The sequence below is a fragment of the Typopeltis vanoorti genome, chromosome 14 (assembly GCF_054136105.1).
Source record: "Typopeltis vanoorti isolate ZY-2024b chromosome 14, IOZ_Tvanoo_1.0, whole genome shotgun sequence".
NCBI classification, from domain to species: Eukaryota; Metazoa; Arthropoda; class Arachnida; order Uropygi; family Thelyphonidae; genus Typopeltis; species Typopeltis vanoorti.
Genome location: NC_143562.1, coordinates 16501363 through 16527190, shown reverse-complemented (window position 1 = coordinate 16527190; position 25828 = coordinate 16501363). Strand labels below are relative to the sequence as shown.

The following is a 25828-nucleotide window of genomic DNA, read 5'->3' as shown; positions in this document are numbered from 1 at the left end:
AGAACAAAAATTATATTAAAACAACTGATAACCACAAGAAAGAATATATTGTTTGACCACAGATGCGAAACCCCTCAACATGCGGCAAATCCATTCTGATAATAAGGTAATTAATACATTTTGTTGGGAGAGTGTTTATTATTATACGTCAATAAATTAGCTTTTATGAACATTCTCATTTTTAAAGTGGCAACTATTTTGCTTGTATAACATTGAAAATTTTAAGTATAATGCACGTGATTTCACATTGGTGACGAATTCGTACATCGCCTTATTCCTTTCTCCCCTTCAACATGAATTGACTGTTCTTGGCATTGTGCCAGTTAAGGTTCTCTCAAATGTGGACAGACTATCTTAAAACCCTTTAACCCCCCATTTTTTCTCCCTCACTCAAGAAGTACAGTTTCAAACTGAAAAAGTTGTTAATGACTGAGAGAAAATCAACTATCTCATTGGATTCAATACTCCAGGTTTAAGGAAAGCCCAGAACTATATGGTTAGAATGAATTTTTATAATCGGTATCTTATCACTGATGTCCTTCAAAGAATCTGTATGTGGAGAACAGAAAATTCTTAAAATATTTTACTTTTAAACTTCATTTTGTAGCTGAATGAGATCTGCTTCCTTGTATCAGCTTTTAATGTTAATGCTAAAATATGATTAAAGTAAAAAGCAACAGAAACAGGTGTTGAAATATTTTATTGCATTTCTACAAATTGATCAACAGAAAAAATTTACATCAAAATGTATTTGTTAATAACAAATGACCGAATAAAGCATAAGCAAAAAAAAAAAAAAAAAAATTCTTTTCTATACAAAATCTCGAAAGAAATAAAACTAATTTTTGCACATATTTCCAATAGGAAAAAATACTTTCGAAACAGTTTCATATAAATAAATTTGTATTAACAAATATATACACAAAGAAATAGTATTTTCCTGATCCGAAAGTGTTTACTTCTATGTTACTATACCTGATACCATATCTTGAATTATTAATTCAAGATATGGTATCAGGTTTAACAGAGGTAAATTATTTTAAATTTATCATTAGTAACAATTCCAGACAGTTGTTGAACTTATTTTAGCTATCTTCATATGTGTAATTAAACAGTTCTAGCCAAATTAAATTTTAAAATCCTTGTAAATGCTATGTTTTCAGTAAAAGATCTTAATCATTATGAGAACTATCTGGAATATAAACGTGAAGCATGAATAATCAGTTTTGAAGGCAAGGAAAAAAGTATCAATATGATAATGGGGGGTGGGGGGAATCAACATAAAATCTTTGACAGTGCATCTGATAATGTCACAGGTATCACTAAACTAAAAAGCCAGATTCATGTTTCAAATATATTTTCTGAATTATTTCATTCACAGAAATATATAGCAATAGCAAATGGTTTGAACATAATCTCTTAGGACTGTGTTAAGTTGAAAATAAGAGAAATATTGGAAAATGCTATTAATTCAGAGTAATATGTATGTCTCCAATATAATCTTTAATACAACTTTTTTTTTTCTTCTTTGAACTCTGTTGCATCTTTTCTGTTTAAATAAATGATAAGTTGTTCTAAAACAGAAATAAGAAAGTTGATCGATAAGAAAGAAACAAATGGATGAGTGATCACATAGCAAAACTTGACCAGTGCATTTATGAAAATGCCTTTACATCAGTTCTTTTCCCTCTGAGAAATTCAAGGCTGCACTACGTAATCTAATTTGTACTTAATGAACTGTCAAATAAGCCAGGTTAAGATTAACTTATTTATTATAAAACACACACATGAAAATCCAAATAATGCACTTAAACATCTTCAGCACTTGCTTTAAGCATTTTACCAAAGAAATGAAACATTCCATCACACTTAGGAGAGCACTTTTAATATTCTTAAAGTAAAAATGTTGTTTCATATAACTATGAATTTTAACACAAGGAACTGTCGGTATCCTATTAAAAATTTGACACAAATGACTTTACACGCAGCTTCAGTTTTATTTCCAGCCTATATTGATAAAGCTATTCTTTTCAAAAATGTCTATACTGAAAACAAGGAAATATTTTGATTTACCATGTTTTACTTAAAGCAATCACATTGGCTTGTCAATTATAGCAACACCAGCATAACTCCGTCCAATAGTCATAAATGAAGGCAACATAGTCCATGTATCAGTTTTAGGGTTATAAACTTCAACAGATGCCAAATTGGAGGAGCCATCATCACCACCAACTACATAGAGGAGTCCATCAACAGCTATAACACCTGAAAAGAGATATTAAAAGAGTGCAGAAATCTCGAAAATAAATGCATGCAAGCTAGTTTTTGTGAAATGGGCATTTAGTGTAAAAACTAAGAACTCTGTTCTGAATCACTAAAATTTAATAAAATTTGCAATTCAGGATGTATGCTAGAATATGTCCAAATAGTTGAATCATTTTTATTGGCAAAATTATTAGAATACTGATGGATTGAATGTAATGAAATTAATTTGGTATTTAGGATTTGCACTAAATTAAACTTGTCAAGAAATTATATCTGTGTTTAATCCTTTATCCAAGTGTAAGAAACAAAGTTTGCGTGTGAAGCAGAGTGACCACATCTAGTACTTTCGTACTAGATCTAGTACGTTTTATAAATTTTTAGTGTTCTAGTACGTTCTCCAACAGATCTAGTACTTTTTCCCTTCCGAATAATAACAACAACAACATGAGAGTTAGACATATGAGTTGAATATTTTTCTCTTCTCCCACCTCCCCATATGTCACATTCAGTGACAGAAGAATATGATTTCTCTTTTTTTTCCTACCCCTCTCACTGTTGCTAGTCTTCTCTCTTTCCCCCACGATCCCATACTCAGGCAATACGACTGGCATTAGCCAATGAAAATATATTCTTCGTTGTTCAAACACTTATCGCGCATTATAAGAAGTCCAGTGTTTTTATTAATTTTATTAACAAAAACTTGTTTAATTCTTCATCGAAAATATTATTATTTAGATTTTACTTTTAAACATGGACAAGTGACAAGAAAAACGTTCTAAATTTAAATTTGATTCTAAATCTCAGGAGAAAATGCATAGTGCATGAGTCAGTAAAGTACATAAACGAGCTATTGAAAGTGAAAATATCAATGCCAGCCCTTCCAACTCACAAGAAACCACTTCTCACAGAGGTAATTCAGATAAAAGAGAAAGTGATGCTAGTTATGATTCAAGTTCAGGTTTGCAAGGCTCATCTAAAAAGATGAAAAAATCATATAAGCAAAAATTAAAAGAAGAATGGTTGGAGGATCCCTTTCTTAAATCCTGGATTTATTCAGGTAAAAGTAAAGAACACACTGATTATTGTAAATTTTGTGATATAAGCGTTAATGGTAGCAAATGTCTATTGATTCGTTATGCAAACACTCCAAAACACTAGCAGAATGTAGAATCTAAAGGAAGCTCACCAGGTATAATGTCGTTGTTTAAATCCAGTTCCAAATATCAGTCGGAAAAATAAATTAAAGAGGCAGAATTAAGATTATGTGCATATGATGCAGACAGGTCCCTTCCGTATAGGGATGCAAAGAACCCAGGCGGCACAATTTAGGGGCGATATAATCGAACACAATTAGAAGAAACACACGTATAAACCACAGTGAAAATTATTTAATTGTAAATATTTCATCCTAAGTATCTTAGGACATCATCAGTACAGTATTTAAACAAAAATTGGGAATAACATACAGTTAGGGCGCATGATTACAATAGAATCTCATGCATAACGTGTGACAATCACGTTAATTATTTAACACAGTTTTGTATGATAATTTCCCAACTGGGAATTTAAAAATTTCCCAACTGAGATTCTATTGTAATCATGCGCCCTAACTGTATGTTATTCCTAATTTTTGTTTAAATACTGTACTGATGATGTCCTAAGATACTTAGGATGAAATATTTACAATTAAATAATTTTCACTGTGGTTTATACGTGTGTTTTTTCTAATTATGAACGCACCACAGGTTTCGTTATTTAAAAAAAAAATAATCGAACACGTTCATAAAAAAATAGGGAATAAATAATACACTGAACTGTTTGTGCATATTTGTCACCTTCAAATGTGAGAGATTTCAGTGAGGGGCTGAGTCGCTCAGTAGTTAAATAAATGGTACAAGCTTCAACACAACTTACTTTAATCACTGCTCTCAGCACAGTGAACAAACATTCTAGGAATTTGAGTTTTCTTCTGGATGGACCTGTATTTCACTCAGGATTTCTCCATGACTGCAGGTCACAAAGATGCCTCCAACGATCTCGATCCTCTCTCTCTTCCATGTTATCCCCATAGATTTCACTAGTGGATCTTCTCATCTTGTAGGTGGTCTTCCCGGTTTTCTCTTTATTCTTGTTGCCAGTTGAATATTCTATATGTCCATCTGTTATTCCTGAGTCTGGCGATGTGACCTGCCTATCTCATCCTGCTTTCATATACTGCAGTTACCATATCTTTTATGCCTGATCTCTTTCTTAGTTCCGTGATTCTAACATGTTCCATTTTGTTGATGTTACAAATCCTACGTTCCATTGCACGCTAAGTTATTATGAGAGTCTCTTCTTCTTTTCTTGTCGTGTTCCATGTTACATTACAGTAGTATGTTTGTTTATTATATAAAAATAAGTTTTTTTTTACTATTTGTATTTTTTCTTTTTAATATACATTCCTCTTAATGTGAAGTATAATAAAATGATTCGTAACGTGTTATTGTACTTCGGGATCCTTTCATTTTTAACGAAAAGGGGGGCACAAAAATTTTGCACTCAGGAGTCGCAAGCCAACGGAACGGCCCTAGATGCCGAACACAATTTGCTTTTGTGGCTTACGGATATTCTTCCAACTCTATTGAAAACAATTACTCCTGATAGTGAAATTGCTAAGAAAATACAGCGTGGACGCACTAAATGTAACTATCTTATAAAAAATGCGTTGGCTGTAGATTCACGCAATGAAATCTCAAAAAAAAAAACCTCCTTTGATGAATGGACTCCTTTTGACAAAAGAAGTCCATTCATCAAATATTGCATGTTCTCCATAAACCTCAATAATTTGCTGATGACTTTCAGCTGCTTTAACGTTCCTTGCATTCAAAAAAACTGATAACTGACCTAATTTCATATGCGGTGGACGATTCAATTTTCTTAGACATTATAAACACACACCAAGAAGCATATGCACTACGAGAATGTCTGAAAATGGCACCAACACCTTGCTAAGGAATCAACAAACTCAGCACGCATGTGCAGCATTGCGATCTCAGTGCTGCAGTGAAGATATTTAAAAACGGAACTTACTTTCTGGATGTTCCTCGTATCTTCACAACTAGACTACTTGGATATGAAAGATTTGGCTCTCACTGATGTGACCTTAATGAAGGGTAAAACAACCAGTCTGGGTAGTGACCCTTCCCATAATACATAGCAATATACATTTCTGAAAGGAGGTGTGCTTTTCAGTATGGGATATTAAGGCAGCCTCTATATACATGTAATCCAGTTATGAAGATACTTTACACTTGGATATAGGATTAAACCAAGAATATAATTTCTTGGCAAGTTTAATTTCTACCAAGTGGAAAATTTTTGTAGAGGCAATATTAAGTAAAACACACAATTATATCTTGGTATAATTTTTCGTAAGTATAAGCTAGAAACAGGTTGCAGTTCCATAAACCACCTCCATAAGTCCTCTTTGAATTTTATATATAAACTTTTCCAGGGCATACCTATATAGTACATTAATACCATGGATGGCAGAAAATATAGACTTCTTGAAAGAGGTATTCCAGAAATAACATGAAAACAAGAAAATTATATTGTTTCCATCCTTTAAAGTTGAACATGAAGGAGCTTCATGACTGGATTACCTGTATGCCGAGACACATCAAACTGCCCTAGTATCTCATACTATACAACACACCTCGTTTTGGATGTGATATATTGCTATGTATTATGGGATAGATCTGTTAGGTGTGAAAAATACATTAAGTGCAAACTTAGTTTGTTCATGCTTGGGCAAAGGATTAAAACCATTTCTTTTCTGATATAATATACTTTTGTAAAAAATTTATTTTTGAAAACTGACTATAACTCCATATTCAACATATGAAAATAGATGCAGAGATAATAGATTGCTATATATGCAGATAAACTGTTCAGGAGGATATTTGTGTGATAGAGCAGGTTGAGGATGACCAGAAAAAGAATGAGAATTTAAGTGGAATGGGTTTCTTCAATGAGAGCCAGACCCAGAGGTCATACTAAAGTTGAAGTAATGCAGAAATCATATTTTCCTGTACCAGTTGCCAAAAGGTGTCACACCTTATTATTAAATTACTCTGGATTAGAGAAAGGTTGTTGGAAGTTTTTTCACTTGGTTATACTATAAATTAAAGATACCAAGAAATTATATACAGTAAAACCCCGAAGTTACGCGGTGGGTGGGACCAACAAAAAGCGCGTAAGTTGAATTCGCGTAACTCGGGGTATAATTTTGCATGTAATTTATATATACAAACATACAACTAGGACCAAAGGTTTATAAAAACACCTATATTTTTTAAGAAATATAATCATAATTGTAGTTTTTCGTACATAAAAAAAAAGAAAGTTATTTCGATATTGATGGTTTCATAAAATCTAATAGATTCGTCTGACAGCATAATGTCTTTTTCTTGTCACGCAAAATTTCTTCATAGCAAGCTAATGATTTTTTTATTCCTTGCCTTTTGCCTTGTGGCTGCAGTTCGTTCCTCGTTAGAATGTATGTCCTCCAAAATCTGTAAATCTTTCTTTTATGATTGTTCTTACTGTGGATTCCTGTAGATCGAACTTCTTTGCTAGCTCACAAATTTTCATTCCGTCTTCAAAATCCTTAATAATGTTGAGTTTTGTTTCCAAAGTCAATGTTTTTCTTTTCTTGCTAGCTGTAGAAGAATTGGACTTGCTTCTTTTGGATGACATTATTATTTTTTATGTGATAAAATTTTTATCAAGAACATAACATTAAACAATCACAAGGTTTGTAGACTATAAAAATTGTGTATGAATGGAGACTGTGCGAAACACGTCAGTGCTTGTTCACAGCATGTGTGACACTGGCGAATGTGGCCGGCGCCTGAAAGATACGACTAGTGGTGAAGCGGGACGGGAATATGTACATATAAGAAACCGCGTAACTCCAGATTCGTGTAAGTCGGGGTATGACTGGACTTGGTTTAATCCTTTATCCAAGTGTAAGCAAACAAAGTTTGCACCTGAAGTATTTTCAGAGACCTCAACAAAGGTCAAAACTAGTCTGGGTAGTGACCCTTTCCATAATGTCCACAAAGAGATGTGCTTTGCATTATGGGATACTAAGGCAAGTGATGAAGTCATACCACCTTTACCACGAGTTGCCCCCAGTCCTGAAAATACTTCAGGTACAAACTTTGTTTGCTTACACTTGGATAAAGGATTAAACCAAGTATATAATTTCTTGGTATCTTTAATTTTTAGAACACTAGTTCATTGGTTGAGGAAGGGAATAATAATGTTATACCTTCTTAATTTTTTTAAAAAACCATCTCTTATGTAAAAAATGTGCCAAATACTGAAAAAGTAGGAGGTTGCTTGTGGCTTATTTTCAAATGGTACTTCCAATGTTAGTCAATTATAATTTGCCTAATTTTTCAGTACTCAGTTTTTTTATTTTACATATGAAATACTTTTCTTAAGAAGATTATGAATTTAGCTCTGATAATGCCATTGACATATACATACGTACATATGATTTTATCATGAAAAGCACTATATCCTGTGGCAACAGAAACATTAGGAACAAAAGGAATACAGGATGGACCATAAAATGATGACATTGTTTTTTTTTTGCATGTTGGCTCACTGTGACCAGAGGTTTTTTTTTTGTTTTTTTTGTCCAGTATTGTTTAACAAATGTGGTACATCATCTGAAAGTTTTAGATGATCCAGAAGGCATTTCGTGTTGCATTTTTTGACAGATCCAGGTTTCGGAAAATAGCACTACTTAAGCTATTTAATAAATTTCTAAACATTTTTGGTAACAAAATAATAAATTCTCTTTAGAATAATGCAAGATTAACTGGAACTGCTTAGGATACCAAAGGACCAACCTAACCATTATTCTGCTTTTATTTTGATAAGAGGAAGCTATGTACCAAATATATTAGTTCTAGTTACTTAAGAAAAACAAATTCTCAAAATCTGATATTCTTATTTATTCAAAATACTACTTTTCTCCTACGTGACTACTTATACTTTATAAATTCCCAAATCCACCTGACATTAGAATATTATTCTAAAATTTGGGACTGTGCACCCAAACCCCATTAGGAATGCTTGATTATTCAGAAAAGTGGCAGTCTGCTTAATAGATCCCCCTCCCTCCCTCTCCAAGCCTGTTTCTGCATCATGTCTTTTTACAGGTGCTTCCATGGGTGCTACTGCACTCAACTGGCCACTACCATTCCTTCCACTTTCCTTTAATCATAGAAGTAGCCCCTAATCAACACCAATTATTCAGCTCCTAACTTACTGAACAAACTTACCATTTTCATTCATTCCACCTACCTCTATTTAGAATAGCCTTCCCTATACCATTTTATCTAATGAATATAACCTTGACCTCTTCAAGAAGCACTCCATCAGGTTCCTTCTATCTTTTATTATTATTATTATTATTTTGTGACACTGCAAGGAGTCCAAAGACTCATTGAGGAAGGGCACCTAACTGTTCACTTGCATTATTGGTTTTATGATCTCTTGTGTGGGATTGATATAAAAAAATTAATTAAAAAAAACTTAATTCATATCATTTCAAAAATATTATGGAAAAATAGCCTTACCATGATAATTTAAAAATTTGCATAGTTAAATTTGTTTACCATTATATTTTCAAGATTAATTATTTACCTGCATTCCTCCGACACATAACCATATCTGCCACAGAGGTCCAACTATTTGTTTCTGTATTATAGCACTCCACACTCTTCCTAACAAGAGGGCCATCATGGCCTCCAACTGCATATAAAAAATTGTCCAGTACACCAACACCTGCTCCACTTCGTCTAGCTGACATTTCTGCTACTAAGGACCATTTATCTGTTTCAGGATTGTAGCATTCTACTGAACTCAGACACTGACGTGAAGCACCATCATAACCTCCAACTGCATAGAGGAATCCTACAAGTAAGAAAATCACACATCACACCGTTTTAATGTACATGGAAGCTGTCATTTATTGTCATTTCATCTGAGAAGAATCTTGTGAAGCTGAAATACTGACAAATACAGTACAAAAATTTACATAATGAGAGGAAATTGACAGAGCATTATAAAAAAAATTTCTAGTAAATTTTTTCTTTATGCAGCTAGTAGAAGAAAGAAATACCGAATTGTTAAGTGAGCACACTTTGTAAAAGTGTCTCAAAATGATATTAAATCTGATCCATATAAAGAGGATAAAAAAAAAAAAAAAATGCGAGTACACTAGTATACACTATGGCCGTGTAATAGGCACTCACCACTCCTTTATTAAGATAAAATTACCACCTAAATGAAGTTGCAAAAAATAAAAATCCCATTATAAAAAACAGATTATTAAATGTATACAGTGGCTATTATGAATAAAGAATTAACAAATTAGCAGGAAAGACAGGCAGAATAAGGCAAGGAGAGAATTGCTAATGATCACAGACCAGGAGTTAACTGAAGAGAACACAGAAATGCACAGACAAAGTTGTCTGTATTATTGAAGTTGTCATTCAGCAGTTCTATAAATTCTGCCCCCCCCCCCTCTTCTTTCATGCTCTGTCCTCCTTCCAGTCTGTATCCCCCATAGTGGAAATCACTCAAGAAGAGAGGAAACAGAATTTATAGAACTGCTGAATGGCAACTTCCTTAAGCAGCACATTATGATGATAATGTTGCAAGAATATTAAATCTTGTAGTAGCATCTGAAAATATGATTACTGTTTTGCATCCAGTTGATGAAAGTGATTATGCAGTTTTATTTTGGGAAGTGACAATGCATTCAAGAGCTTTCTTTCACTAAGAAGAGACATATGTAGACCTCTAAAGCAGATGGGTTTATCATAACAGTGAAGGCAGCTTGCAGCTGTGGCATGATATGAGAAACTACATGATAGAGGAAATTAGTAACACATGGGAAGTGGTCAGAGGATGTTTGAAAGATGCTATAACTGACCACATTCCTAGAGTCAGGAGAATTAATCAAAGGGGCATGAAATGGATGAATAAAAGTTTAAAGCATGAGCTATATAAAAAGAAAATGTCATATTGTGTGAATTGTAATGGGCAGTGCAGAGAACAGGCCAGGAGAGTAAAAACCATGGTGAGGAAGATTAAATCAGACAATGAAAAGAAGTTAGCTGGACAAGTTAAAGGAAATCCAAGAGAGTTCTTTTGCTATGTGGCAAGTATAAGGAAGAATGATCATGATGGGATAACCTTAGTAAATACAAACAACAGAAGTGTCAAATGCAATGGAAATAGCCAAGCTATTAAGTAATCATTCTGGTAATGTATACATTTCCAGATGAAAAGATACAGGTGGAAGATGTAGAAGATTGTCACTATTTTAGGCAGTCATTTTAAGATCAAATTAATACTTGTTAACTCTCTCTTTATCCAACAACAGATGGTGCCAGTTAGGACTTTACTTCCTTGTGGTGTCTGTTACAATTTTTAAACTGGTCCCAATGTTAACTAATTATTGCTGTTCATGTTGTTATAACTTTTTACATTAAAATGTGTTCTCGTATATTTACCTTCTGTCTTGCTTCCCTTAACCCTATACTATATTTAGATATGGCACTGCATACAATCTCCTTATTAATAGTTTAAGATATAGAGTTCTATGTGCACTCTTGCTGTTTAAGTAGTCAAGTAGTAAGCAACTGACCTTTCCTAAAGGGAACTATATCTGTGAGGAGCCAGTTCCTTTGCTAGAGATGTCTGGAGTTATCTCCTTGTTAAGGTTCAGGGAAAATTTGTTTCGCTGCACCACCCTGAACCCCTAGATTGGAAATACCTTTCAGCCAAGGAGTGAAGTCTCAGACTGGCACATAGTTACTTTGTCATACTTAAAATAACCCACTTTGGAATGATAATACCTTCTAATTCAATTCTAATGCTAGTCGTGACCCTCCTTTATAAAGCCGACTCCCTATATTGGTCTGAATCTTTTATGAGTGGTGCATCGGATTCTTAAATTCAGGCAACCAAATGAATAAGAGCAAAAGGTTTATTTAACATATTGATAATTTTATACAACAGAGAATTTTCAATCATTACTAAACTACTAAATTACAAAGTAAAAGAAATCAACATACAGGGTGATTATAAAATAACGTCAAGTGTTCAGAGCCCTCTAGCGAGTAATGTATTGGACAAAACACACTAATATTCAGTAGACGTACACAGTGGAACATGGAGATTCGATTTAACGAAAAAAAAAGTACCAAAAGTCCCCAACAGGGGAAATTTTGGTGCTGCCAAATTAATTTTAGTAGGTGTGACTAATGAATGACTAAATGGCAAATGAAAGACAGCACACATCAATTTCATGAGGTTTATTGTTAATTACAAATGAGGTTCAATATGACCACCATTCTGATGTTCCAGGAACTGCATACGGTGCACAACATTTTCCACAGTGACTCGCAACATATCGGAATTGATTTGTCTCACGTGTAACGTTATTCAGTCTTTCAAAGTTGGAATATCAGGTCCATGTCCTTGATACACAATGCTTTTAAGAAATCCCCACAGCCAAAAGTCACAAAGATTGAGATCAGGTGATCTCGGTGGCCACTGCGTGGGAAATGCACAACTGATGATTCTTCTGTCAGAGAAATGTTGTCGCAAAACACACTGTACCTGAAGTCCGAAGGTGGTGCACCATCCTGCATGAAGATGGTTGAATTGAGACATCCTCTTTGCTGCAGTTGTGGAACCACAAAGTTCTGTAGCATATTGGCATACCTGTTAGCATTGACGGAACAGGTCACTGGTCCATTTTGGCTATTTTTCCTCGTAAAAGTATGGACCGATGATAAAAGATGCCATAAATCCACACCACACTGTGACTTTGGGTGAGTGGATAGGCATCTGAAGACACACATGCGGATTAGTTGCAGCCCAAATGCGACAGTTGCGTATGTTAATATCGCTGTTCAAATAAAAGTGCGCTTCATCACTCCATAAAATCTGCCACGGCCATGCATCATCCACTTCCATGCGTGCTAAGAATCTCAAAGATAAGTCAATTCATGTGGTCACATCACCAGGGTGCAATTCTTGAACACGACTGATTTTATAGGGGTAAAACTTCAAAATCTGATGTAGGATTTTCCACACCGTTCTGTATGCGATATCCGTTTGCCGGGATATTGCTCGTGCACTGCTGGTACCCTGCACATTCGTCATCTCCTGTTCCACAATAGCAGTTGCAACTAGTTCAACTTGTTGGTGATCGATTGGTTTGCATCCCCTGCCTACCTGCACTGCTAGAGTTCCAGTAGTTTCAAATCGCCGAATCAGTTTTCGTAAGTTTGTTATGCTAATCAGGCCTTTTCGTAAATTTTTCATATGCCGAAAATCAAGAAGACAAGCACTATCATTATTGTTCCACTGATAACAGAATTTGACTAACAAAGTATGCTCATGTAAGGTAAGAGGCATCGAAAAGCAGTTCATCTACGAATGATAAGAAATCTCACAGGCTTTCCTTTTATTGCATGATCGCTCACAAGAAACGCAATAATGCAAATTAATGTATTTTACTCGGTAAACAGCGCCAAAATTTCCCCTGTTGGCGACTTTTGGTACTTTTTTTTCGTTAAATCGAATCGCCATGTTCCACTGTGTATGTCTACGGAATATTGGTGTGTTTTGTCCAATACATTACTTGCTAGAGGGCGCTGAACACTTGACGTTATTTTATAATCACCCTGTATATTGGACAATAATCAATGCTTCGGAACAATCTTGTTCAAATTCCGGCGGCTCGCTTTCTCAGTTCTCTAACCAACAATACGTTTAAGGTATTAGTAAAACAGTTAGGATTTAGGTAATGCTATAACACCTTAGGCATAATTAACAGTCATCACATATACTAGACATAGCCCTTGGCTTGAAATGTTCACCAACTTTGGTTATATATCACAGTCCTGTCTTAATCTTAATTAGAGTTCTAACCTTTTTGAATGTCCTTGATTTTTAAATTACAAAATTTAAATATTTTTTATAGAATTTACAACCGTGTTAAAAAACTTTTTTATTATCCCAACGTTTCAATCTTCATATCAAGATCATCATCTGGAGCATACATAAATATACAAGACAAGCTCAGTTACATTATTAACTGTAAGCTAGAGAAACAATGATTTGATCACTGTTATTCTACTGGCATGACCTCTAGTGAAAAAAAAAAAAAAAATTATTTATAAATTACATCGAGCTAAATTCTATTTATGATGATATGCAGATATCAGGGAGGCAGTTGAGTGTAAGAATGTGTATAATATGACTGAGCTGGTACCAAGGACAACAAATCAGAATGGGATAGTTAATATAAGGCAGTGATGGTGAACCTTTTTACCCAGGTGTGTCAAAACATCTTTTTTTTTTAAAATATTGACGTTAATGTGCCACTTGCATACATGCATTATAAATTTAACTTCATAATCATAATTATATTAAATCCTTTAATATAATCAACATCACTAAGTGATTTCCCATGTTCAACAATAGTATGTGAAATACTGTAACTTGCGGCTACTAAATTTGAAGGTCCTGAAACAAATTTAATTAAAATTCCTGATTGTGATTCTGCCAGTTTTATATGTTGGGATATGTATTCTTTGCATTCTTCAAAAGTTTTTTCTAGGAGCCATTTCTGCTTAGATTCAAAATGTCTTCTTACATTCCAAGTTATACTCACAGATAGCTCACCACACAATTTACAGAGAACTTTATAGCCTCTATCAATAACACCATATTGTTCAGTCCAGGTATCTGGAAATTTCTTCCACTTCCTTTCTGTGATAATTTTAGTTTTTTATTAGTGCTAGCTGCCATTGTAAAAGGGTTCACAAATTAAAAAAGAGCACAATTATATACAGTGGTAATTAAGCAGTAATAATTAATGAGAACTAACAATTACTGGAAATGAATTATACACCAGCAACTCAAATTACTTAAGTGGAAGACCATGGAAGACTACCACTACTTCTTTCAGCAGGTTGCCAGATTTATTACCGGTACGTTCGTAGCAACCTTGTTACGTTTTACTCTCTATCATGCTACTAAATAGCAGCTATTTAGTAGGTTTGTTGCTACGTCATAGTAAGTTGTTACTATTTGCATTATTTATTGCAACTATAAAAATGTTTTCATTATTTACTCAGATAAATTCAATATTTAATGCTGTGAATTATATTTTCTGTTAAAGTGGTTTTAAATATGTTTAGAACTTGTATTACTCAGTCGAGAGACTTGGAATGTATGCATGAATGAATTTCACACAGAAGTCAGATGAAAACTAAGTTTATAATATATAAAGCACGTATTTATAAGTTTGTATCGTATAATATTGATAATTTTTATAAGTTTGTATCATATAATATTGATAATAATTTTTATAATAATATCATATGACTATGCAGAAATTATAATGATTAAAACAGAAAACGTAAACTTAACATGTTCGTTGTTTATAGGCTAGTTAAAAAATAAAATAGAAATAGGCTAACTACAAAATAAAATGGAAATAGGCTAACTATAAAATATGATTCTTTCAATGAACCGAAACCAACCTTTGCCTTAACAGAGAGCGATCTTACACGATTTATCGCAGTTTTTTCATCAGAATACCAATATCTTTCAACATCCAAAGTGTGTCACCTGAAACCCTCAAGTGTGTCAGTGCTGACACGCATGTCATAGGTTCGTCATCATTGATATAAGGCATCAAGATAGGGGTGGGACTAACAGGCTTCTGCACTTCATGTATACTAATGCCAGGAGTATTAGGAACAAGAAGGAAGAATTTTTGGCCTTGTTGGCTCTAACCAAGTACAGGCGTTGGTTTAACATTAAACCATCTTCCTGTACTTCCTTCAATTCTAACTGCTGACTTGCAGCTCAAATAAAGACTAAGTATTGCTTGATATAATGCCCCATTGACACATATAACTGTATCATATTGAATAGCTTCTCTCTTGGCACCTTGTCATATACCTTTACCAGATCTATAAAACTTAAACACAGATCTTTGTTATATTCCCATGATTTCTCAACTATCTGTCATAAAGTGAAAATCTGATTCTGACAGCCTCTATTTTGCCTGAATCAAGCTTTTCTTCCACAATCCTTTTCAACCGTTTCTCAAGTATATTTGTGTAAATCTTACCAGGAACAATCAGTAGAGAAATACCTCTGTAATTATCACATTCAGTTTTATTTTCCTTTTTATAAATAGTACTATGAGAGCTCTACTCCAATTATCTGGAATTCGTTCCTTTGTCCAGGCCTTCTGAACTATAAGACATTTATAGCTCCATATTTGAGCATTTCTGGTTGAATATAATCTACTCCTGCTGCCTTTCTACATTTCAAGCCTTTGATGGCTTTTTCTACTTCAAGTATGGATATGTATTCCTGACTATATGCCTGTTGAGTGTTTTTTACCACTGTGCTATCACTGCTTGTTTCATTTAACAATTTTTCAAGGTAATTACTCCATACTTCAAGTATATCTTTTTTCTACAGTTTTCGTGTCCCCTTTATTATCTCTAATTCCTTTTACAGCACTCTTTCCTCCATTTCTGAACTCAACCACCCCAGAATATCTTGCCACCTTCTTGATATTTATTTTCTATGTTTCTATTTTCTTCCCATGACTTTTGTTTAGCTAGTTTTACACAGTGTTGAGCTTTCATGCATTTGTCTCTGTATATAAGAGCACAAACTGACTTATGTGTTAAGAACGTTTGATATGCTTTCATCTTTTCCTTCACTGCCTCTTTAACTTTCTGTATCCACTATGGAGTTCTGATTTTTTCTATCCTTGCATACAACCTCACCACATGCCTCTCTGGCTGAATCAATCAGGGTTTTCTTCAAAGTCTGCCGCTGAATCTGCAAGGTTTGGTTCCTGTTCTCAAAGTCATTCATTTTTTCTTGAATAATATTTGTGTATTTTAGTCTACAATTCACATCCAAGAGCTGCTCAATTTTTATTATTTCTAAAACTTTCTTTACGTGTTTTTTTTTCAATATGAAATTTAATTTTATTCTGCTCAAGACTAAATGATGATCACTTCCAATTTCAAATCCTCTGTACACTCTGGTGTACTGCACCAGGAGAAATCACTATCGACAATAACATAGACTTTTCTTATTCCTTGCCTCTTCTCTCCATGTAAATTTGTGCACATTTTTATGTTGGAATATGGTGTTAGTAATAACCAGTCCAGTCCTGAGCAGAAATCCAACAGGTATTTGCCATTATTATTAGCTTTGCTCTTTCTCCAAATTTTCCCAAAATATTTTTGTATGTCTGACAATCATTTCCTACTCTGCTATTTAGATCACCAACAAGAGCCAACTTTTCCTTTTTCACTGTCAGTTGCTTTCTCTAAAGTCTCAAAAAATTCCTCATCTTCTACCTTAGTAGAACCTTCTGTGGGACCATAGGCACAAATAAGTCTCATTGTCCAGTTCCCCATTCTGATATTTTCCCACATCACTCTACTTGAGACTGCCTTACATTCGAGATTAGTATAATATTTTGTATTTATTGCTCAGAAAGATCTCACCAGTTTTTGTCTTTTTTGTTTCAGTCACCCCTATTATGTCGATCTGGTACTTATCCAATTCTTCAGCTCCATTTCTTTGCTATTCAGGCTTCCTATGTTAATAGTACTGATCTTGAACTCTGGTGATATTGAGTTGGGGTGTGTTTTAGGATTTGTTTCTGATTCCCTGGTGAAAACAGTGGGACCTTGTTTAACTGGGCGACGCCCCAGCTGACATGAAATTCTGTCATGTTGTACCATAATTTTATATTTTGGGTTAAACCAATAAAAATACAATTTAGTCGGCTAAATCCCAAATTGCCAGCCCATTCTCGTTCGTTCAGTATCCAGGTAGATACCTAACAGGGTGCACCATGAGAAGGGCGGGATTGGACATTAGGTCACAGTTTTTCACATTTCTTTAAAGGCTATGTTCAGGTCTCCTCTCCATTATACAACTTTGACCCTTAAGCATCCCTGTTATATTCTTATTATATCATCTAGTTATATTCTTATTATATCGTGTTATATTCTTAATTATAAGTAATTACTCTAACACGTGAGTTTGTGTCTCCATAAATTCTTCACTTTGAATGATGACCACCGTGTAACATTAAAAGAAAGTACTCTAATCCTATCTGTTCCAGCTTGTCATGTGGTAATCCATCAAAGGCTTCAGCAAAATCTAAATATCAGGTCATCGCAAAAGTAATGTCTTTTTTTAGCATTAAGTTTTGAAAGAATATACAAGTTAAATTATTTTTTAATTTAATTAAGCACATATTCTCCATTTGAATTAATAATGCTCTTTCAATGCTGTAAAAGCTTCATAATGCTATTTCAATAGAATTCAGGAGGTTTACAGGCAAAGAAGTCACATAGGCTCAATTTCAGTGCTTGTAATGTATCATATTATTTTCAATGAAATGTTAATGAAATGCTGCAAAATTCAAAATAATGGTAGTGCATGATCAGGAGAATATGGACTATTTTCACAGCCGAATTCCTCAATCTTAGCGCAGGTGATTCTTGCACTATGAGGGTGTGCATTATCATGGTGAAAAACAACACCCTTTCAAATGACCAGAGAACACCTCTTTTCTTTCAGTTTTACGTTCAATTGATCAAGTTGTATACTTCAGCTGTGATTTTTTGGTTTTGCGGCAAGAGTTCAAAGTGTATAATACCAACCATATCCCACCAAACACTTAACAAAACCTTCTGAAGGTGAAGGTCTTGTTTTGGCTGATGTTTAGCCTGTTCCCCAATGACTTCAGCACTCTTAACATTCTTGTAAAGTGTCCACTTTTCATCACCGGAAACATATGACTCAAAAATGGAGATTGAACCTCTCGTGAACGAAGAGCAGTGCGGATGTCGACATGCTCTCTTTGATTGTCGTTCATCAGTTCATGAAGAACCCAGTTACTGAGCTCAGACATTATTCCAAGTTCTTGTAAATGGCGAAAGATAGTCAATGATGATGAATTAACATCTCTGGATAAATCTTCAACAGTTTTGCACCAATTTTCAACAGTTGCATTGGAATTTCTTGCAATAGCGGCTTCCAGCATATCATTATTGAGAGAAACAGGACACCCAAAACAAGAGGAGTCTTTCAAGCAGAAGTCCCCTTGTCAAAATTTTTTGAACTATCGCTGGCACTTTTGCACATTCAAAACTTTATCGCCATACACTTCTTGCACAATTTTTACATTGTTGCCTTTTTTGAACTCATAAAGAAGGATGTGCCTAATGTGCTCGTCAGTAACCTCCATAGTAATAATCATCATCATCAAATTACTGACATGTACCCTCACAAGGTATGTACAGGATATGATAGTACTGCATGAAAAATTTACATCATTACTAACTTCCTATCTATAATTTTCCTCTAAATCAGTCTGTTACTTGTCAAGACTCCAATATTATCAGATCTTATTTCTATCTTCTAAGGCACTTTATACCGTATCAATCCACCTATATCTTGGTCTTCCTCTGGGTCGTTTTGCTGCCAACCTGGCAGAGATCACTTGTTTTCCTAATCTTTCCTCGCCCATTCTGTTCAAATGATCATTCCACCTGAGATTAGCTCCGCATTCCTGGATGCTGACAATGTCAAGTTCTTTCCTAACATTCTTGTTTTTAATATGATATTGCCATTGATGCCATCTGTTCACGCCTCTAATCTTTCTCAGGACTCTCATATCTTCGGTCTCTAGTCTTTGGTCAAGCGTTTTACTTCTGACCCAGCTCTCAGATCCATAAGTGAAAACTGGTTCTAACACTGTCTTGTATACAGCTAATTTAGTGTTCCGACTAATTTCTCTCTTATTCCATGTGAATTTATTCATTTGACTTCCTACCATACCAGCTTTGTTGATTCTGTTGTCTATTTCCATATTTAATTTATCATCTTAACTAAATATCGTGCCTAAGTAGCTGAAATGTTTTACTTGTTTCACAGGTTCTCCATTCAAAACACAGTTGACATTTTCAATGATTCTACCTATTTTCATTATCATTGTCTTTTTATTGCTGACTTTCATACCATATCTATTACAACAGTTATCAATTTAGTCAGTGAATCTTGCAAACTTGTAGCGGATTTATTTAGAAGTATAACATTGTCCGCATAAAGCAAAGAGCTGACAATTCAAAGAGCTAACATCTCCAATTCTGATATCATGTTTAACACCACTTTCCTTCATAATGTGATCCATATAGATAATGAATAACACAGGGGATAATGTACATCCTTGTCTCACACCAGATTTAACATTAAACCATCTTCCTATACTTCCTTCAATTCTAACTGCTGACTTGCAGCTCAAATAAAGACTAAGTATTGCTTGATATAATGCCCCATTGACACCATATAACTTTAGTGTATTGAATAACTTCTCTCTTGGCACCTTGTCGTATGCCTTTTTCCAGATCGACAAAACTTAAATATAGATCTTTGTTATATTCCCATGCATTCTCAACTATTTGTCGTAAAGTGAAGATCTGATCCTGACAACCTCTATTTGGCCTAAATCCAGCTTGTTCTTCACCAAGCTTTTCTTCCACAATTCTTCTCAACCGTTTCTCAAGTATACTAGCATAAATCTTGCCGGAACACTCAGTAGGGAAATACCTCTGCAATTCTCACATACAGTTTTATTTCCCTTTTTATATATGGATTCTATTAGAGCTCTACTTCAATCATCAGGAATTCGTTCTTCTGAACTATGCAGTGCAGCCACTATAAGACTTTTATACCACCATACTTCACCATTTCTGGTCAAATATCATCTACTCTTGCTGCCTTTTCACATTTCAAGCCTTTGATGGCTTTTTCTACTTCAAGTATGGATATGTATGCCTGTTGAGTGTCTTTTACCACTGTGCTATCATTGCTTGTTTCATTTAGCAATTTTTCGAAGTAATTACTCCCTACTTCAAGGATATCTTTTTATCCCATTTTTATGTCACCTTTATCATCTCTAACGCCTTTTACAGCACTCTTTCCTCCATTTCTAAGCGTCTTCAACAACCTCCAAAATATCTTACCACCTTCTTGATATTATTTTCTGTGTTCTTGAAAAAGTCCTTCCATGAATTTTGTTTAGCTAGTTTTACAGTTTTTAGCTTTCTTAAATTTGTCTCTGTATTCTCTAAGAGCACAAGCTGACTTATTTACGAGGAACTTTTGATATGCTTTCTTCTTTTCCTTCACTGCCTCTTCTTGTGTCCACCATGAAGTTTGGATTTTTGTATGCTTGCAGACAACCTCACCACATGCCTCTCTAGCTGAATCAATCAGGGTTTTCTTCAAAGTTTGCCACTGAGTCTCCAAGGTTTGGTTCTTGTTTTAAAACTCATTCATTTTTTCTTCAATAATCTTTGTGTATTTTAGTCTACAGTTCACATCTGACAGCCGCTCAACTTTTATTCGCTTTAAAACTTTCTTACATATCATTCTTTTCAATATGAAATTCAAGTTTATCTGGCTCAAGACTAAATATTGATCACTTTCCAATTTCAAATCCTCTGTACACTCTGGTGTCCTGCACCAGGGAGAAAACATCACTATCAACAATAACATAGTCAATGAGACTTTTGTTATTCCTTGCCTCTTCTCTGTATGTGAATTTGTGCACATTTTTATGTTGGAATATGGTGTTAGTAATAACCAGTCTATGTCCTGAGCAGAAATCCAACAGGTATTTGCCATTATTATTAGCTTTGCTCTTTTCTCCAAATTTTCCCAGAACATTTTTGTATGTCTGACAATCACTTCCTACTCTGCTATTTAGATCCCCAACAATACCAACTATTTCTTTTTCATTGTGTAAGTAGCTTTCTGTAGAGCCTTAAAAAATTCCTCCACTTCTACCTTAGTAAAGCCTTCTGTGGGACGATAGGCACAAATAAGTCTTATTGTCCAGTTCCCATTCTAATATTTGCCCACATCACTCTACTTGAGACTGCCTGCCATTCAAGAAGATTAGCCTCGTATTTAGTGTTGAATACCATGGCTACCCCTTCTTTTCCTTGATTGTCATTGCCATTGCCTGAATATAACATTTTGTATTTATTGCTCAGAAAGATCTCACCAGTGTTGGATTCTGAATATAGAGAGATTTGAGTAATTAATATTTACTTCAGAATCCAACATGATCTTCCATCACATAAGCAAAACTTGTAAATATTATTTAAAGTAAATCATTTGTTTATAAATTAATATTCATATAACTACTTTTAAGTTTATTTGATATTTAATTATTTAATCAAGGATATGTATTAATAGTGAAAAGACTCTGTATTAGAATATTATTAAGTTTATTTATTTATTGCTATGTTAATATTGTAAGAATTTGTATCCAACATTTTAACTGCATATTAATTGAAGTGTAAATATTCTTTATTTGTTCCTAAATGTAGAGGTATAACGTTGCGCAATACCTCAGTTTTATTATATTTTGTTTGGTTGTCATGGAGATGTATGTAAGATAGCTAGCACGAGTTTAGAACAGAGCGTGGCAGATCGGTATTGAATGGCTGGAAATGGATTTTAATAGAATAGAGCACGAGAATAATTTCGGCGGGAAGAAGGGATATATAAGCGAAGAACAGAGAAAATGATTCATTCGGAGAATCAGAGTGCGATAACAGCGAGTCACTCAAGTAGCTAATTAAAGTTTACTAGTCGAGGAGCGAGTTAGCTAGTAAGTTGTAGAACAACAAATAAAGCAACGGAAGATAGCAAGGTGACAACTGGATGACTAGCTATACTTTATTATTAGTTGACATTTAAATTCAGGACCGACTTTTCGGGGACACATGGAAACTTGAAGCTTAGCATGGAGTAACTAAGAGAATAAGTAGAGGCAGCAAGGTTGAATTTAAACGATAGCTGTGTTAAGAGATATAGTGCCTAAAAGATTAATTAAATGCCAGAAGTATAGGCAATTGTGTGTAAAAACTTCAAGTTAAAGAATTACTGTGTGTTATCTTAGTTCAGGAGTTATTGGTAGAATACTAAATTGGTCAAGTGATGTCAAAGATAGTACAAACCTTTTGATCTGAGCAAGAACGTTTAACTATTTGAATTGCAACCATTAATTTATTCAGTTATTACTAAGAAGATTTGTTTTAATGAGTGTTGTTAATTGTTTTAAGTCTATACAGTTATAAGAAATGTACGTATATAAGTTGATGAACAACGAAGATTACCGGTAAGAATCATCCAACTATTGATATTCCTATGCGGAGATATGTGTGTGTTTCTTCCTAGAACATCCCTATATTAACAGTAACTATTGTGGAGATTAGCTGGAGTATGGATTTAAGAGTGTATACTTGTGAAGAAGTGTTACTGCCCTTTTATTGTATTTGGAACTTAAGTAACTATGAGATATTAATGATTACTAAGGAACTTTATATCATTGAACTTTATTAAATAGTTAAATGAATTTTGTAAGGGAAATTTTGTAATTTCAGACAACAGATTAACCATTGCCTGAAACTATATGACTGTATTACCAGATGAGCTAAAATGTTTATAATACCTTATTCAGTGATTTAAACTAAAGTGTATAAATTGTAAGCCTAAATTAAATCTTAGTTTTGTTGATCTAAAAGTTCCTTAGTAATCATTAATATCTCATAGTTACTTAAGTTCCAAATACAATAAAAGGGCAGTAACACTTCTTCACAAGTATACACTCTTAAATCCATACTCCAGCTAATCTCCACAATAGTTACTGTTAATATAGGGATGTTCTAGGAAGAAACACACACATATCTCCGCATAGGAATATTGCCTGAATCTCTTTTACTGCACCGTTCATAAAATATTCGAACCAAAGCGGGTGAATTAAATAAGTTAAATAAACTCGGCCTGTATACATAATAATAACATATTAAGGGGAAATAGTTGAGAGTTGGTTTTACTTCAATTCTTGGACTAATTTAGATATAGAGTGGCACAGTCAATAAATACAAATTTTCTCTATATTTGGATTAGAAATCAACTAACAACTTATTTTTTTTTTGTTTAAGAACATTGTAGTGACTAACATGTCGGATTCAAAGTATGGGTTAAGACGAAATAGGATCCAACACCAGTTTTTGTCTTTTTCGTTTCAGTCACCCCTATTATGTCGATCTGGTACTTATCTAATTCCTCAGCTAGCTCCATTTCTTTGCCATTCAGGCTTCTTACGTTGATAGTACTGATCTTTAACTCTGGTGATGTTGAATTGGGGTGTGTTTTAAGATTTGTTCCCGATTCCCTGGCAAAAACAATGGGGGCCTTGTTTAACCGGGCGATGCCCCAGCCGGCATGAAATTTTGTCATGTTGTACCATCATTTTCTATATTGGTTTAAGCCAATAAGAATACAATTTGGTCAGCTAAATCCCAAATTGCCAGCCCATCCTTGTTCGTTATGTATCCAGGTAGATACCCAACAGGGTGCACCACGAGAAGGTGAGGATTTGGACCTTAAGTCAGAAGCCCTGGTCGGTTCTCTGCATTCCTTTAAAGGCTATGTGGAGGTCTTCTCTCAGTTATACAGCTTTGACCCTTAAGCACCCCCTCCATAGCAATAAAGGGTTATTTAAACAATAACTTTTGTATGATGTTCTTTCAAGGTGGAATTCCTTAGAATGAGGTGCTGCCTCAGCTTCTTCTTCGAGTGCCATCTCCTATCGGAGGCCAGCGACCACCTTGACAAATTTTGAGCAATTCTCAACCCCCTCTGAGAAGGCTCTCACAGAGTTCATGCCAGTCCACTGTCTTATGTCTGCCAGCCAAAATTTTCTTCGTCTTCCTTCTTCCATTTATCTTCCCTTTTATAATCAATTGAAGTATCTTATATTTTTGATTACGAAGTAGATGACCAAGATATGTAATTTTCCTTCTTTTTATGGTATCTAAAAGTTCACGTGATTTCCCCATTTCCAGTACTTCCTGATTGCACGTTTTTGCTGTCCATGGGATTTTTAACATTCGTCTGTATAACCACGTTCTCCTTCAAGTCTTTTTATTGATGTTATCTTCAAGGTCTAAGTTTCTGCACCAGTACAGACCATACATAGCATTTAACCATGAGTACTCTAAGCTCTAAATTTAAACTGCAGTTAAACAGTGTTGATGTCATCAAGAGAAAATTTTCTCTTGCCATTTCAATTCTAACTTTTATTTCCATTTCTGGATTGCAATCTTCATTTAACCAGCATCCGAGATATATAAACTTTGCTGCTCTTTCTATTTGTTTTCCATTGAAAGAAAGTGCTGAATTAAGAATTGGTTTCTTGCTTATAACCATGAATTTAGTTTTGGTGATATTTATTTTTAATCCCATTTTTCACTCTCTTCATTCACTAGTTCCAGAAGATTTTGAAGATCCTGAATATTGTCAGCCAGGAGAGCTGTGTCATCAGCATATCGGATGTTACTGATGATTTCAACATTTACATTAATCCCTTACTTTCTTCCTTTCAAGACCTTTTGAAACATGGCTTCTGAGTATATGTAAAAAGAAGAGATGACAGCACGCATCCTTGCCTCACTCCTCATTTGATGTTAATGGAGTCTGTAATAATGTCATCAACTTGAACAGATGCCTTTTGGTTCCAATATAAGTTTTCAATGATCCTGATGTCCTTACCATCTAATCCAGGGGTCGCCAAACTTCTTTGACCATTGACCCCTTCAAGAGTTTCTCGACTTTTTATTGACCCCCTCTATTTTACTATTACGTAATTATAATAGGACAAGCAAAAAAGACACTTATGCGAGTTTTTAGATTGTTTATTTTATAGTTACAGTGTTTATTGTATGTATAATATAGTACTGTATATATTATTATATTGGCTTACATGCAGACAATATTCGTTAGAATATTGTCTGCATTTCTTTTTAGGATCTGAAGCTGCCATTGTGATTACTGGGGTTGTAACAAAATAATTACAATTGAAGTCAGTAAGCAAAAGTAATAAGACTAGATAATATACCTGGATATACCTGTACGTCCTATAGAAATACTCACATATTTCTATAGGATGTACAAAACTACTAGCCCAGCTCAATTCGACATAGAGAAATTTAGTTCGTGAATGAATAATGATTGAATTATAATATGTATGTTGATGAACTTTAGAACATTAACACTCACTTGTATGTCGATGCTCAAAAATGAGACTGGGATCGAATACGTGTAAGTAAATAAGCAACCGCGCACGTGTTGCAATCTCGCTTCCGACTGGGCAGGAACCACCGGCATCCATTTATTGGTAAATACGTCATTTTGGCCTCTGTAACTATTTTCATGACCTTGCTCCATCTTATGGGTCCTATTCATGTCACTGTTCCCACAATTCACTCTTAATTGCGTTGTCATTCAGGATGGAGGTAATCCAAGTTAACCAAATTAAATATTACCCGTACAATGATGT

General features: G+C 34.4%; 1 protein-coding gene across 5 annotated transcripts in view; it reads right to left on the bottom strand.

The window, feature by feature from the left end:
• Positions 1-705: 705 nt before the first annotated feature.
• The window catches only part of kel (kelch protein), a 181102-nt gene continuing 155979 nt past the window's right edge, over positions 706-25828 (bottom strand). For all 5 annotated transcript variants that reach the window (XM_090403590.1, XM_090403594.1, XM_090403592.1 and 2 more), the window contains 2 exons: positions 8971-9240; positions 706-2265 (listed from right to left, as the gene is read on the bottom strand). In XM_090403590.1, coding sequence (XP_090259716.1) covers positions 2093-2265; positions 8971-9240 — 443 coding nt within the window. In that variant the 3' untranslated portion in view covers positions 706-2092. The remainder of the gene's footprint in view (positions 2266-8970; positions 9241-25828) is intronic.